General features: G+C 42.7%; 1 protein-coding gene across 25 annotated transcripts in view; it reads right to left on the bottom strand.

The window, feature by feature from the left end:
- The window catches only part of LRCH3 (leucine rich repeats and calponin homology domain containing 3), a 118623-nt gene that overhangs the window by 25565 nt on the left and 77446 nt on the right, over positions 1–15612 (bottom strand). For 20 of the 25 annotated variants that reach the window (XM_077991048.1, XM_077991059.1, XM_077991057.1 and 17 more), the window contains 5 exons: positions 12667–12715; positions 11910–12017; positions 8819–8937; positions 7747–7884; positions 3463–3540 (listed from right to left, as the gene is read on the bottom strand). In XM_077991048.1, the coding sequence (XP_077847174.1) occupies positions 3463–3540; positions 7747–7884; positions 8819–8937; positions 11910–12017; positions 12667–12715 (492 nt within the window). Of the gene's footprint in view, positions 1–2425; positions 2992–3462; positions 3541–7746; positions 7885–8818; positions 8938–11909; positions 12018–12666; positions 12960–15612 lie in introns of those variants that run through there. The other 5 variants (XM_077991060.1, XM_077991056.1, XM_077991050.1 and 2 more) reach the window with 2 other exon arrangements.

Consider the following 15612-nt stretch of genomic DNA (forward strand, 5'->3'; position numbering starts at 1 on the left):
AAAGGAGGTCAGAAAGCAAGGACAAAAACTGCAGGGGCTGAGGTGAGGGGCGCTTTCGGAGAAAGCCAGGTACATCAAAAAGGTTCAAAGACTGAGGAAAGCCTCATGATCTGGGTGCAGTTTACTGCCTAGAAGCCAAACGCATTCAATGACTTGGCATTCCTCTAAAAATCAGGGGGTGTCTATTGTAACCAAGTCCAGCTCAAGAATGTGTTCGAAATGAACATAGAGCTGGTAAGGGCCTCAGAGATCATCCAAACCCTCCATTTTACAGATTGCAAAATTCACTAAATAAATACAAACATCAGTGGACTTGACAACAGGGAGACATCCTTTAACACATAACATAACAACTCTGGGACAACAGATACTGGACTCAGATATAAGTTTTTAATTACCCATTATGGTTTTTTTGAATGTAGCATATTTAATAAAAGCATAAAAATAAAGCAAATACCCATATGCCCAATGTCATCAGAGGTTTTTAATAATTGCCTTGTCCTTTAGTATTTCATTCATACTTTAACTTGTATAACACTTTAAAAGTTATACAGAGAAAGGAAATTATTTGTCTTTATATATCTCATCTGGGTATAGAATCTGACAAAATACTTATAATACTGTTTTCTGTTTTACATTTTCAAAAGTGATCATTATTACCTTCCCAATTTTCAAGTCACACAGAGCAAAATGGGGATGTTTAAGTAAAGGCCAGAATGACCAGAAGCACAGGAGGAAAAGGAAGAAGGGAAGGTAGAAGTTTCTTCTCTTCCTTTGGCAGTGGGACCTGAGAAGGCGAGCTTGAACCTATGAGTTTGTGCGTTTATTCATTTTCTTTCACTTTGTTCTAGACAAATGATTAATTTTTCAGCAGCAGTAGCAGCATACTAGGAACCCGTCTAAAACTGGCCGTGGTTGTGGTGGGGACCTGGGTGGAGGGCGGAAGGCGGAAGGGGAGAAGGAAGGGGCAGCCTATGAGGAATGTCCACTTCCTCTTTGTGGAGGGAGAGGGAGGGAGGATGCCTCAAAACCTCAGTCTAACCACTCTGGAAAAAGACTCAGTCTTTTAAAACTGTATTATTTTTTTCTCTGTACTTGCCTTCCAACAGCACAGCTCTGGTAGGAACAGGGACAAGCTGGCCCATGATAAACATGGTCACCCACGGCATACCAGTGGACAGGTACAATGACTGTAATCGCTGGTAAACAGTACTTTTAACAGGTTTTGACATTGGTTGGGTCAACATGACTTGTCTGAGCGGGGCCATATTCAGCACTCTCCTATCAATTTCGCAGTTCCCATTCTGCACCAACCCATGCCATACTCTTTTTTTTTTTTTTTTTTTTTTTTTTTTTTTTTGAGACGGAGTCTCGCTCTGTCCCCCAGGCTGGAGTGCAGTGGCCGGATCTCGGCTCACTGCAAGCTCCGCCTCCCGGGTTCACGCCATTCTCCTGCCTCAGCCTCCCGAGTAGCTGGGACTACAGGCGCCCGCCACCTCGCCCAGCTACTTTTTTTTTTTTGTACTTTTTAGTAGAGACGGGGTTTCACCGTGTTCGCCAGGATGGTCTCGATCTCCTGACCTCGTGATCCGCCCGTCTCGGCCTCCCAAAGTGCTGGGATTACAGGCTTGAGCCACCGCGCCCGGCCTATACTCTCTTTGTTTAAAGACTCTGGCAGGGAACTAGAGCAGACACTAGATGTTTGTGTAGCAGGAACCTCTTCAGGAAGCAGAAGGGAAGAACTGGAGGCTAATGTGCACTATTAGAACAAACTTGTTTAAAAGAACATATGTTGTTTCTTCAGAAGCCGTATTCAGTGCTCTCAAAATATTTAAAAAGGTCTGTTCTAAAAGAGGAGCCTTTATCAAACAACATAACATAAACATGAAAATTTTGCTTTGAATTTGTCCATAGGAATCAAAAAGGTCTTTGCTAACTACCACTTTATGTAAATTTCCATTCTTTTACAATTCAGTTTTTAAAAAGAAAAAACAGCAAAAGAAAAAAGTAAAAAATAAATAGTAGAATGATGATCTAGCTTCATAAGAGAAAAACCACCCTGGGAATCCTGCTGGCTGATGCAGATGCTCTGTGGAGCTGGGCGCTCGCTCTTTCACCTTGTAACACGTGAAAGAGCTGAAAGAGAAGGTCACTCTTTGGACAAGTGACGCTGAGGCCTTTCTAACTCCTGGTTAGTTAGAAAGAGGTGTGGTGAAATGCGTAAAGAGAATCACTGTCATGAAAGCGACAGGAACAGGATCTAAACTCTGAGAGAAATGGTGGAGCTGCTGCTGAGCCCCGGGGCCACCCCTGAGTTACTGAGACCTAATTAGAAGGTGATAGAAAAGAGTCATGTTTTCCTCCTTCATGCTATAGACAAAATGTTAACAAGACTTGTAATGGTCGTGGTTAATGAAAAAGTATCGCACGGCACCAAGTTGTTTATTTCTTTAAATTTGTCTTTATACCATGTAATATTCCTTAGTAGTATAATGCTTCGTTGGTTTACTATAATTGCTTTTTAAAGGGGTTATTGATTAAGAGTATATCAAGTTTACTTCCCTTAATCACATCTATAAATAAATTTAACTATCGGTAAGATTAAAGGGCAATAAAGTTATAACTGAGCTGGGGCAACTAATCCTCACAGCAGGACAACAGCTCAGAGACAGCCTGTTTGTTGCAAGCCAGGCTCCAAAGAACGAGCTTCATGGAAGAGCCCGTCATTCAGTTAGTCGTGCTCCCGTCATTCAGTTAGTCGTGCTCCTACTGTGCTCCCGTCATTCAGTTAGTCGTGCTCCCGTCATTCAGTTAGTCGTGCTCCCGTCATTCAGTTAGTCGTGCTCCCGTCATACAGTTAGTCGTGCTCCCGTCATTCAGTTAGTCGTGCTCCCGTCATTCAGTTAGTCGTGCTCCTGTCATTCAGTTAGTCGTGCTCCTGTCATTCAGTTAGTCGTGCTGTTCTCGCGTTACTTAATCTGAACCACTGTCCTAAGGTTGTATATCAGGTGTTAGTTAACATTAGAAGAAATAAGTGAAGTATACAAAGGAACGCTAGGCTGTCTTTTCAACATTTCTGGAGTCTAAAACATTTTAAAAAGTATCAAAGCAAAGGTCAGAACACCGAGGCCAGCTGCAGCACTCTCCATCTGGGATAGACTGACTTTTTGAAGGATGTATTTAGTTGTCAAATAGCAAGTGGGAAAGTTTAGGAAAATAGAATAATTACTCTAAATTACTTATAATTATTTCAATTTATACATTTATAATTTCTTTGTGTGGTCCTTGGAAATAATTAAGGAAAACTGTTCAAAAGTATACTGACTCTTGTAACCCAAAGTCATGTTAATTAGGATTGACTTAGCTCAGAGCTAGTCCTGTAAGATTTTAGAGATTTGCATTTCTAAAATTTTAGCACAACCAAGTCTATTTAGGCAACATAAAAAATGATAAATTTATTACCTGAGGTACACCAATTTTTCTGCAAGCTTCTAGGAAATTCTCCACATTTCGCCTGCATTTCGCCATTGTTAATTTAGGCTGAAATGAGGAAAAGAAAATGTGTTACTAGAGAAGTTTTGTTTTTGGGACAGGGTCTCGCTCTGTCACCCAGTCTGGAGTGCAGTGGCACAAGCTTGGCTCACTGTGTCCTTGACCTCTCGGGCTCAGGTGATCCTCCCACCTTAGCCTCCCAAGTAGCTGGCTGTAGCTGCAAGCCGTCATACCTGGGTAATTTCTGTACAGACAGGGTTTCACCACATTGCCCAGGCTGGTCTTGAATTTCTGAGTTCAAGCAATCTGCCTGCCTCAGCCTCCCAAAGTGCTAGGATCAGAGGCATGAGCTACAGGCCCAGCCTGCTAGCAACATAAAAAATATTTGCTAACTTTAAAAATACCCTTGGCAATCGCTTCGTAACTCTCAGTGCTGTAGACTAGGGGGTCGGCAAACTTTTCTTTAAAGGATCAGATAATAAACGTTAGTTTTGAAGGCCACAAGAACTGTTGCAACGCCGGATGCAGTGGCTCAGGCCTGTAATCCCAGTACTTTGGGAGGCCAAGGCGGGCGGATCACCTGAGGTTGGGAGTTTGAGACCAGTCTGACGATCATGGAGAGACCCCGTCTCTACCAATAATACAAAAATTAGCTGGGTGTGGAGGTGGGCACGTGTAATCCCAGCTACTCGGGAGGCTGAGGCACAAGAATTGCTTGAACCCGGGAACCCGGGAGGCAGAGGTTGTGGTGAGCCGAGATCGCGCCACTGCACTCCAGCCTGGGCAACAAGAGGGAAACTCCGTCTCAAAAAAAAAAAAAAAAAAGAGAGAGAACTGTTGCAACCACTCAATTCTGCTAGGAGCTTGAAAGCAACTATAGACAATATGCAAACAAGAAAGTGTGGCTGGGTTCCAATGAAACTTTATTTACAACAGTAAGTGCTGGCTTGTGGGCAGTAGCTTGTCACCTCACACTTTAGAAATTGGCTTTGATTTTGTAAGGCAAGTACTAAATAGAAAAACTTCGAAAGAATAAAAAAATTTTTTTTTCCATTTTAAAACAATGTAACACTAAAGCAGCAGTCCTCAACCTTTTTGGCACCAGGGACTGGTTTCATGGAAGATGATTTTTCCATGGACAGGGATGGAGTTGGGGGATGGTTTCAGGATGATTCAAGCACATTACATTCGTTGTGTATTTTATTTCTATTGTTACATTACAATATATAATGAAATAATCATACATAATGCAATCTACCATAATGTAGAGTCAGTGGGAGCCCTGGGTTGTTCACCTGTAACTACATAGTCCCATCTGGGGGTGACAGGAGACAGTGATAGATCATCGGGGATTAGATTCTCATAAGGGGCACGTGACCTAGATCCCTTCCTCGCATGCACAGTTCACACCAGCCTTCATGCTCCGAGAATCTAACACTGCTGCTGATCTGACGGGAGGCAGAGCCCAGGCGGTGATGTGAGTAATGGGGAGAGGCTGTAAATACAGATGAAGCTTTGCTCACTGGCCCACTGCTCACCTCCTGCTGTGCGGCCCAGTTCCTAACAGGCCACAGACTGGTACCCATTTGTGGCTCAGGGGTTGGGGACCCCTGCACTAAAGAAAACTTGGAGGAACAGCCAAAAAAATTAATTACCCATAGTTCATCATGTAAATATAACTACAACACTTGATTCATTTCCTTTCAGTCTTTTTCTTTCTTTTTTTTTTTTTTTTTTTTTGAGACAGAGTCTTGCTCTGTCACCCAGGCTAGAGTGCAGTGGCGCGATCTTGGCTCACTGGAAGCTCCACCTCTTGGACTCAAGTGATTCTCCTGCTTCAGCTTCCCAAGTAGCTGGGACTACAGGTGTGCACCACCACACACAGCTAATTTTTGTATTTTTAGTAGAGATGCAGTTTCACTATGTTGGCCAGGATGGTCTCAATCTCTTGACCTTGTGATCCGCCCACCTTGGCCTCCCAAAGTGCTGGGATTACAAGTGTGAGCCACTGCACCCGGCCCTTTCTTTCTTTTTTAGGGTCAGGGTCTCGCTCTGTTGCCCAGGTTGTTCTGCAGTGGCATGATCGTGGCTCACTGCAACCTCAAACTCCTGGGCCCAAGGGATCCTCCTGCCACAGCCTCCTGAGTAGTAGGTGCACACCTAATTTTTTTAAGTTTTTTTGTAGAGACAGGGTCACTGTATTGCCCAGGCTGGTCTTAAACTCCTGGCCACAGGTGATCCTCCTGCCTGTCTCCTTCTCAGCTTCAGCTTGATCCCACAGGGAGCTCACAAGTGTGAACCACATGACACGCCCTCCTTGAGGTAGGAGGGCTCAGCCCCATGCTTGTCAGTCATTGGCTATAGGCTAGGGTAAAAGCAAGGGGGCCTAGGACAGGTCCCTAAAATACATTGGGGGAAGAGTATATGACATCTGTAAGTTTTGGATGGTGTAGTTAAAATACACATACAAATACAGATACATAAAGCAAGTATGGCAAAATGCAAGCAATGTCAGAGCTAGGTGTAGACTTTAACAGTGTTCGTTGTATGATTCCTTCCACTTTTCTGAAGGTTGAAACTTTCTCATGATAAAAACGTGAGGAAAACAGAGGAGAGGTGTGTCAACCCAAAGCCTGTTCTTTTGTGGACTGCCATCTGATACTGATGTCCAGACCTGACCAGCAGTGCAGAGAACCTGCCAGTTATCTCGAATACGTTTTCTCCCTCACCTTCCACCTGAGGTTGGTCACAGATCATGGCAATTTTACCTCTGAACCATCTTCCCTTTCACTGCCCTATTAATCCAGGCTTGTTATCCTCCTGGCCTGGACTAATACAACAGCCTTTTAATTGGGCATCTTTCTTTTCTTTTTTCTTGAGACAGAGTCTCGCTCTGTCTTGCCCAGGCTGGAGTATAGTGCAGTGGCGTGCTAGCTCACTGCAGCCTCCGCCTCCCGGGTTCAAGTGATTCTCCTGCGTCAGCCTCCCGAGTAGCTGCGATTACAGATGTGTGAACCACTCCTGGCTAATTTTGTATTTTTAGTAGAGATAGGGTTTCACCATGTTGGCCAGGCTGGTCTCGAAACCCTAACCTCAGGTGATCCACCAGCCTCGGGCTCCCAAAATGCTGGGATTACAGGCGTGAGCCACTGCACCCAGCCTCTTTTCCTTTTTCTTTTAAGAAACAAGATCTTGCTATAGCACCCAAGCTAGTCTCAAACTCCTGGGCTCATAGGATCCTCAGGCCTCAGACTCCCAAGTAGCTGGGACTACAGGCACGAGCCACTGAGCCTGGCTTGGGCATCTTTCTAGTGTACCACCTTTAATTTATCCATTTCTCATTTAGCACGGAATTCTTTTTTTTTTTTTTTTTTTTCTTTGAGACAGGGTCTTGCTCTCTCACCCAGGCTGGAGTGCACTGGCACAATCACCGCTCACTGCAGCCTCGAACTCCCAGGCTCAAGTGATCCTCCCACATCAGCCTCCTGAGTAGCTGGGACTATAGGCACGTGCTACCATGCCCAGATAATTTTTGATAGAGACGGGTTTTGCCATATTGTCCTGGCTGGTCTCAAACTCCTGGGCTCAAGCAATCCGTCTGCCTCGGCCTCCCAAAGTGCTAAGATTATAAGCATGAGCCACCGCGCCCAGCCTAGATTCATCATTCTAAACTGCAATTATAATCATGGTATTCCCTCTTTAATTCAGTGTTTCCTCATTGTCTGTACTAGGGTAAACTTTCTTGACATGCTTCATAAGACCTTTGTACCACAGCCCCAGCTTACCTCTCTAGCCTTACCCCTTCCCATTTTTATCTACAACCCTGTGCATGATCCATTCTGAACAATTTACCAATTCCTTAAGTAAGCCATAACTTTCCTTAGCTTCTGAATCTAGAAATCCTATGCAGGAGGCCTCCTTCCCTCTCTGTACTGCTGGAAAATTCCTTCTTAAACTTCAAAAATTAGTTCAAATTTTGCCCATTCTGGGAAGGCTCCCCTGAACTCTCCAGGCGGGTTAAGTGGCCCGTTTTTGTATCCCTATAACACACATTGTACACGCCTTTCTTAGAACATTTATCACACTGCATACATGTCTGTTTCTTCTCCAGTAGAAGGGAGACCAGGAAGGTAGAGACTGGACTCTTTGTATCTGTATCCTTAATATCTAGCACAGTGCTTAAGAAATGTCTGTCCACTGTGCTTAACAAATGATCTGATGAACAGCCAAGGCTTTTTAGCATTATCAACTTACTACAGCTGGTGAGGGAACGTGAATGCTTGGGACAGATCGAGGTCGCACATGATTAGCCAAATGGCAAAGAACAACACCGTCAGTTAGAGCCGCTCCAAGATCACAAGGCAGAGCCACTTTCAACCGGTACTCAATATGCTGAAAGAACAAAAACCACGTAATACATTAACCGAAGAATGATTGGCATATACATAAGGGAGTTACAATGAAATCTAATTAGAAATCAAGATAAAAAGGAAATAAGTACCACAATATCCATTTCATCCCTCTATCCTAAGTCTAACTTAAGGAGATCTAATATATATGAATGGCAGCCAGGCCATAGTGGTACAAAGTACAACAAAAATTCATTTACAACTTTCTGATTTAAAAAAAAAAAAACTAGATTCTCCTTCAATTCCAAAATAAAGTCAAGAGCCACTCACTCACTATAGGTGTAAGTGTGGTATTTATATATGTGTGCACACACATATAAATTATTAATCTGACGATATTTCTTTATAACATGAAGTAGAAAAAAAAGGAAAAACTTTAAATGAGTAGAGCTAGGAACTGAGCTTTATAGAATAAGCCATCTCATTTTTTAAGTAAATCGCTGAAAAGAATTTCCTTAATAGTAAAATGTTTTACATTCATCACAAAACATGGCACACAATGGCACCTGTTGATTCCATTAAAAATTACAGCCGGGCACGGAAGCTCATGCCTGGAATCCCAGCACTTTGGGAGGTGAAGGTCAGTGGATCACCTGAGGTCAGGAGTTCAAGACCAGCCTGGCCAACATGGTGAAACTTCTTCTCTACTAAAAATACAAAAATTAGCTGGGTGCAGTGATGGGCACCTATAATTCCAGCTACTCAGGAGGCTGAGGAAGAAGAACTGCTGGAACCCAGGAAGCACAGGCTGCAGTGACCCAGGATCGCGCCACTGAACTCCAGCCTGGGTGACAGAGCGAGACTCCGTCTAAAAAAATAAATAAATAAAAATGATGTGTCAAATCAAGACCTGATTACAGGATTATGGTCTATAGCAGTAACACTGAAAAAGTATAAATCAAAGGCAATGTACATACTTTACGCAGCTGATCTATTAATTCCAGCTCTTCTTCTCTCTGTCTTGAATTCTGTCTTGTTATGGAATCTGCAGAATCAGTGGTAGGTGCAGCAGATGGAGGAAGGGGTGAAGCATGACCTATACAAATATTAATATGTAAGACAGAAAGGCAACTGGCAGTGCTAGGAAAACATTCAGATCTGCCTCATTACAGTTTTCCTGCAAGCACACTATATTGCTTCCTACTTTCCGGATTGACTTTTCAAAAGGGCTTTTACTATGGAGATTTTCAAATATACACAACAGAGAATAGTATAGAAAACTACGTAATGTTCGTTACCCAGTTGACTCAACTACTTGTGTTTGATTACAGCCACTTAAAAATGTTTTTATTGAAAATTAATACACATACAGAAAAATAAACAAATCGTAAGCACAGTGCTCAATAAATTCTCCTCACCAAGTGAACACAATCAGGTTTATAAATGCAGTCTTACCAATCCCAGGGTCCCCTTCCGTGCTCCTTGCCCACAAGCACCCAAAGTGCTCAAAACCGCATCCTGACTTCTAACACACTGACTGGTTTGGTTCATTTTTGAACTTTGTATAAATTATGCTGTATTGTATGTGTTCTTTTGTTTCTGGCTTCCTTTGAACAATGGTATGTTTGTGAGATTTATCCATGTTGCTGTATACAGGAATTTGTTCATTTTCATTGCTTACATGGTATTCCGTTGTACAAATATACGACAATTCACTTATCCATTCTATTGATGGACATTCAGTTTCCGGCTCTTATGAATAATGCTACTATGAATATTTTTGTACGTTTTTGGCACACGTGTGTACATATTTCTCAAAAGTAAAACTGCTGGTCATAGGATACACAGTCATCCCTAAGTATCCAGGGGAAACTGGTTCCAGAAACTGCCCCTCACTCTCATAACAAACTTGGTGAATCCTCAAGTCACTCATATAAAATGTAGTATTGTTTGCATACAAACTATGCATATCCTCCTTTATACTACACTTTAACTCATCTCTATATTACTTATTTCATATAATGTAAATGCCAAACTGTTACTATATTTCAAAATTTGTATTATTTCTTTATTGTGGCATTGTTTATTATTGTTGTCTTGTTTCTGAACTTTTCTGTCCATGACTGGTCGAATCCATAAATACAGCATCCGAGGGTACGGAGGCTGACTGTTAACAGTCTTCCATGCTTTCTTACACTCTTACCAGCAGTGCATCTGTAGTTTGACTTTTAAATCTTACTGCGAATGCATCTGTTGGTAACACTAAAGGTAAGTTGTGTTTTTCTGGTTTTTTTGAGACAGGGTTTTACTTTGTCACCTAAGCCGGAGTGCAGTCGCGCAATCTTGACTCACTTCAGGCCTCAACCTCCTGGGCTCAATCCTTCCTCCCACCTCAGTCCCCCAAGTAGCTGTGACTACAGGTCTGCACCACCATGCCTAATATGTATATATATATATATTTTTGAGATGGAGTCACACTCTATTGCCCACGCTGGAGTGCAGTTGTGCAATCTCGGCTCACTGCAAGCTCCGCCTCCCAGCTTCATGCCATTCTCCTGCCTCAGCCTTCCGAGTAGCTGAGACTATAGGCGCCCAACACCACGCCCGGCTAATTTTTTTTGTATTTTTAGTGGAGACGGGGTTTCACCGTGTTAGCCAGGATGGTCTCGATCTCCTGACCTCGTGATCCACCCACCTTGGCCTCCCAAAGTGCTGGGATTACGGGCATGAGCCACCGCACCCCGCCAATTTTTTGTTTTTTTTTTTAAGAGACAGGTTTTGCCATGTTGCACAGGCTGGTCTCGAACTCCTGAGCTCAAGTGATCCCACCTACCTCGACCTCCCAAAGTGCCAGGATTACAAGCATGTGCCGCCACGCCTCGCCTATTTTTAAATTTTTGTTGAGACATAAGTTTCACACTGTCATTCAGGCTGGAGTGCAGTGGCGCAATCTCAGCTCACTACAACCTCCACCTCCTGGGTTCAAGGGACTCTCTGCCTCAGCCTCCCAAGTAGCTGGGATTACAGGCGCCTGCCACCATGCCTGGCCAGTTTTTTTGAGACATGGTCTTAACTCTGTCCCCCAGACTGGAGTATAGTGGCGCCATCTTGGCCCACTGCAACTTCTGGCTCCCAGGTTCAAGAGATTCTCCTGCCTCAGCCTCCTGAGTAGCTGGAATTACAGGCGCCTGCTGCCACGCCCAGCTAATTTTTGTATCTTTTCAGTAGAGATGGGGTTTCACCATGCTGGCCAGGCTGGTCATGAACTGACTGATGTGATCTGCCCGCCTTGGCCTCCCAAAGCGCTGGGATTACAGGTGTGAGCCAGCGTGCCCAGCCAATTTTTGTATTTTTAGTAGAGACAGGGTTTTGCCATGTTGGCCTCCTGACTCAAGTGATCTGCCTTCCTCGGCCTCCCAAAGCGCTGGGATTACAGGCGTGAGCCACCACGCCTGACCTTATTTTTGTTTTGTTTTTTTTTAAGAGACACAGTCTTGCTCTGTTGGTCAAGCTGGAGAACAGTGGTGCTTTTAATTATAACTCACTGTAACCTTGAACTCCTGGACTCAAGCAATCCTCCCTGCCAGCCCCCCAGGTAGCTGGGACCACAGGCACACACCACCATGACAAAAGTCGTTATTTTTGACTTAAAATGTTTGTTTCCACTCCCAGGTAACTTCTTTGGGACCAGGGAGAAATCTGTCATTATTAACTAAAAGAACATGAGATTTTAAGTAGATTTTTAAAAAATTGTTTTAAGAAAACAGCTTTTATCAATAGAAAAATGTGAATGAGTTCATTACCAAGACAAAGAACATTCTCTAAAGCCTTGAAACAGCATTTTATTTGTTCAAACACTCTATAACCTGCTTTTAGGTGTTACTAAGAAACTTTCTAATCCAAACAAATTCAGGTAAGATTTTCCTGCTTTAATATCAGTGAGATCACAGACACATGCTTTTGCCAAGCTGAGAGTTTGGTGTAGAAGTTTAAAAGCATCCATTTAACGGCTAGCGTCATTGTGCAAACCTCCCCTCGCCCCTGGCTTTTAAAATCACTACCACCTACCTTTGTTGGCTTCTGCCCTGCCACCTGCTCGGAAAAGGAAGCTTTCAGGGCGCTGAGGCTGATTTCTCTGGATAGCAGCAGGAAAAGCATATGCAGAGGAATGATGAACTAAATCAGCATGAAAAGTAAAATGAGATTAAAGGAGATGAAAAGAAAATATAATAGCAGACATACAAGTTACAAAAGTAGCAAGTAAAAAATAAAATTAAACATGGCAAAGATATAAAATAATCCTATTTAATAATGAAAAGTCTGGTACAGAAAAGTAATCATGAAAGCAGGAGGCCTGCTTGTATGTATTTTACACTGTCATGTTATTTTTGGTGTATCAATACAGGCAGAATGAATGCTAACGTACTGAACAGTCTCCTGCAGACCTATGGCCCTGCTAGCTGTTGTTCACTTACTCATATCAAATGGCTGACGAGCTGAACAACCAATTTAATTTAAAAATGGGGGGGAAAAAACCCCAGTGGTTTCCAATTCTGTATCTGATTTCTATCTCAGTCGCAGCTCTCTAACAAGTAATTTAGGAAAATCTTGGTAAAAAATTATAATCTTGGCAGGGTGCTGTGGCTGACATCTGTAATCCCAGCACTTTGGGAGGACAAGGCAGGAGGCTCACCTTGAGCCCAGGAGCTTGAGATCACCCTGGTCAACATAGAAAGGCCTTGTCTCTATTTATTATTATTTTTTAAATAAAAAGAATAAAGAATTATAATCTTGATGTGGTAAAGTGCACCTTTGTGTCTATTACCTGTTTCTGTTGTAGGTGAACTTAATAGAGTATTAGGTCTGTCATCACTCTGTGGAGAAACAGACATATATCAATAATTGTTACTCAAGAAGAAATACTTTCTACTTTTATGGTAATTTTGAAATTATAAAAGACAAAAAACAGGTAACTCTCCTTCACGATTAAGTCTAGAGATGAGAATTTGGGCCAGATATGGTGGCTCGTGCCTGTAATCCCAGTACTTTTGGAGGCTGAGGTGGGAGGATTACTTGAGAGCAGGAGACCAGCCGAGGCAACATAGCGAGACCCTGTCTCTACAAAACATTTAAAAAATGAGTCAGACCTGGTGGTGTGTTCCTGTAGAGGCTGAGGTGGGAGGATTCTTTGAGCCCAGCAATTAAAGGCTGCAGCGAGCTATGACTGCGCCACTGCACTCCAGCCTGGGTGACAGAGGGAGACTCTCTTTCTCTCTCTTTTTGAGACAGGGTCTCACTCTTGTCACCCAGGCTAGAGTGCAATGGCATGATCTCCTAGGCTCAGGTGATCCTTCTACCTCAGCCTCCCAAGTAGTCAGGAGTATATCACCATGCCCGGTTTTGTATTTTTTGTAGAGACAGGCTCTTGCCATGTTAGCCAGGTTAGTCTCACTCTCCTGAGCTCAAGTGATGAACCTGCCTCAGCCTCCCAAAGTGCTGGATTATAGGCATGAGCCACCGTGCCTAGCCTGACCCCCTCTTTAAAAAAAAGAAAAAAAAAAAAAGAAGAAGAAGAAGAAGAAAAAGAAATGAGGATTTGGTGAAATGAATTAATTCTGTATTTTTAAAAGCAAGATTTTATTTTATTTTATTTTGAGACGGAGTTTTGCTCTTATCGCCCAGGCTGGAGTGCAGGCGGCACAATCTTGGCAAACCGCAACCTCTGCCTCTCGGGTTCAAGTGATTCTCCTGCCTCAGCCTCCCAAGTAGCTGGGATCACAGGCGTGCACCACCACGCCTGGCTAATTTTTTTGTATTTTTAGTACAGATGGGGTTTTTCCATGTTAGTCAGGCTGTTCTAGAACTCCCAACCTCAGGTGATTCACCTGCCTCGGCCTCCCAAAATGCTGGGCTTACAGGCATGAGCCACCACGCCCGGCTTTTTTTTTTTTTTTTTGAGATGGAGTTTCACTCTCACTGCCCAGGCTAGAGTGCGATGGAGCAATCTCGGCTCACCACAACCTCCACCTCCCAGGTTCAAGTGATTCTCCTGCCTCAGCCTCCCAAGTAGCTGGGATTACAGGCATGTGCCCCACGCCCAGCTAATTTTGTAATTTTAGTAGAGACAGGGTTTCTCCATGTTGATCAGGCTGGTCTCAAACTCCTGATCTCAGGTGATCCACCTGCCTCGACCTCCCAAAGTGCTGGGATTATAGGCATAAGCCACCATGCCCGGCCTAGTCGTGTTTATATAAAGACAGTCCATTATTTAACAAGCTCTTCCTAAGACTATGAAAAATGATCATCCTAAGACAGAAAATGTTACTGGGAAATATATGAGAAAGAAAAAGCAATATTTTATTTTCTAATAGTATTTCTCCATAATAGTTTCTAAAGTACTTTTTTCTCTGGATAATAAAATTTAATATTTTCAAAAAGTAATACAGTTCCCTAATTTCAGTTAGGAAAGAAGATGTTTAAGAGATGATAGATATATTTTCTACACTAGTATTTGAGTCCAAGACATTTTCAATTCATTGACCAAAAGAACTGTAAAAAGAAGGAAGAACTAGCTAAACAGTTACAAAGCTTACCTAAAGAAAGGGAAATGTAGTTAAGCTAATTTACAAAGAAATGTTGGTTGACTGGGTTAAAGATGTTGAAGACTTGGCAGGGGAGTACAATTAAGAAAAGCCAGAGGGCGCGATGGGTCACGCATGTAATCCCAATATTTTGGGAGCTGAGGTGGGCAGATCACGTGGTCAAGAGATCAAGACCGTTCTGGCCAACATGGTGAAACCCCGTCTCTACTAAAAATAAAAAAATTAGCTAGGCATGGTGGCGGGCACCTGTAGTCCCAGCTACTTGGGAGGAGAATCACTGGAACACGGAGGTGGAGGTTGCAGTGAGCCGAGATGGTGCATTCCAGCCTGGGCGACAGAGCAAAACTCTGTCTCAAACAAACAAACAAATAAAAAGCTAGAATAACATTAACAGTTTTCTAGGCCTTGATATCTAATTGCCTTGAAATATAATCTAAATATATTATAACTTTATGATGCAACTAAGGCACATTTCTGGACATAATGACCCTAAAACTAACACAAACATACACATCTGCTCCCATGCTTTCCCCACCATTGGCTTCAATATTTTCAGAACTCTTACATCGCTACTTAGAGTTGGGTCAGATACATTAATGATGACAAATAATTTTAACTGCTAAAAATAAATAAATAAATAAACCAAGGCCATCTATTGAGAAAATTCTTAAGACTCACCTGGAGACAATTTTCTGGTAACAATTCCTTACTTTGATATCACAGGTTGAGAACTAAGATTTAAACTGTGAGCTGCGCTCGTAAGGCAAAGCGCTCACATCTTAGGTGAAAAAGCCATGTTTGTCAGGGTTACAGATGCCAGTAAATTAAGTTCTGGGTGAGCTGTGCTCGTAAGGCAGAGCGCTCACATCTTAGGTGAAAAAGCCATGTCTGTCAGGGTTATAGATGCCAGTAAACTAAGTTCCGGGTGAGCTGCGCTCGTGAGTAAGGCAGTGTGTTCACATCTTAAGTGAAAAAGACACGTTCATCGGGTTTATAGATGCAAGTAAACTAAGTTCTAGGTGTTGAGAAAAAATGGAAATTTAAATAAGAAATTCAAACAAGAGTAACAGAAACTGATAAAAGGAATGAACAGGTAAATGAGGCAAAAGCCAGGTATCTTTATAAGGAAGTAAAAGACTATGTTTATTTTCAAGGGCTGTGAACAAGTA

This window comes from Macaca mulatta, chromosome 2 (assembly GCF_049350105.2).
Source record: "Macaca mulatta isolate MMU2019108-1 chromosome 2, T2T-MMU8v2.0, whole genome shotgun sequence".
Taxonomy (NCBI): domain Eukaryota; kingdom Metazoa; phylum Chordata; class Mammalia; order Primates; family Cercopithecidae; genus Macaca; species Macaca mulatta.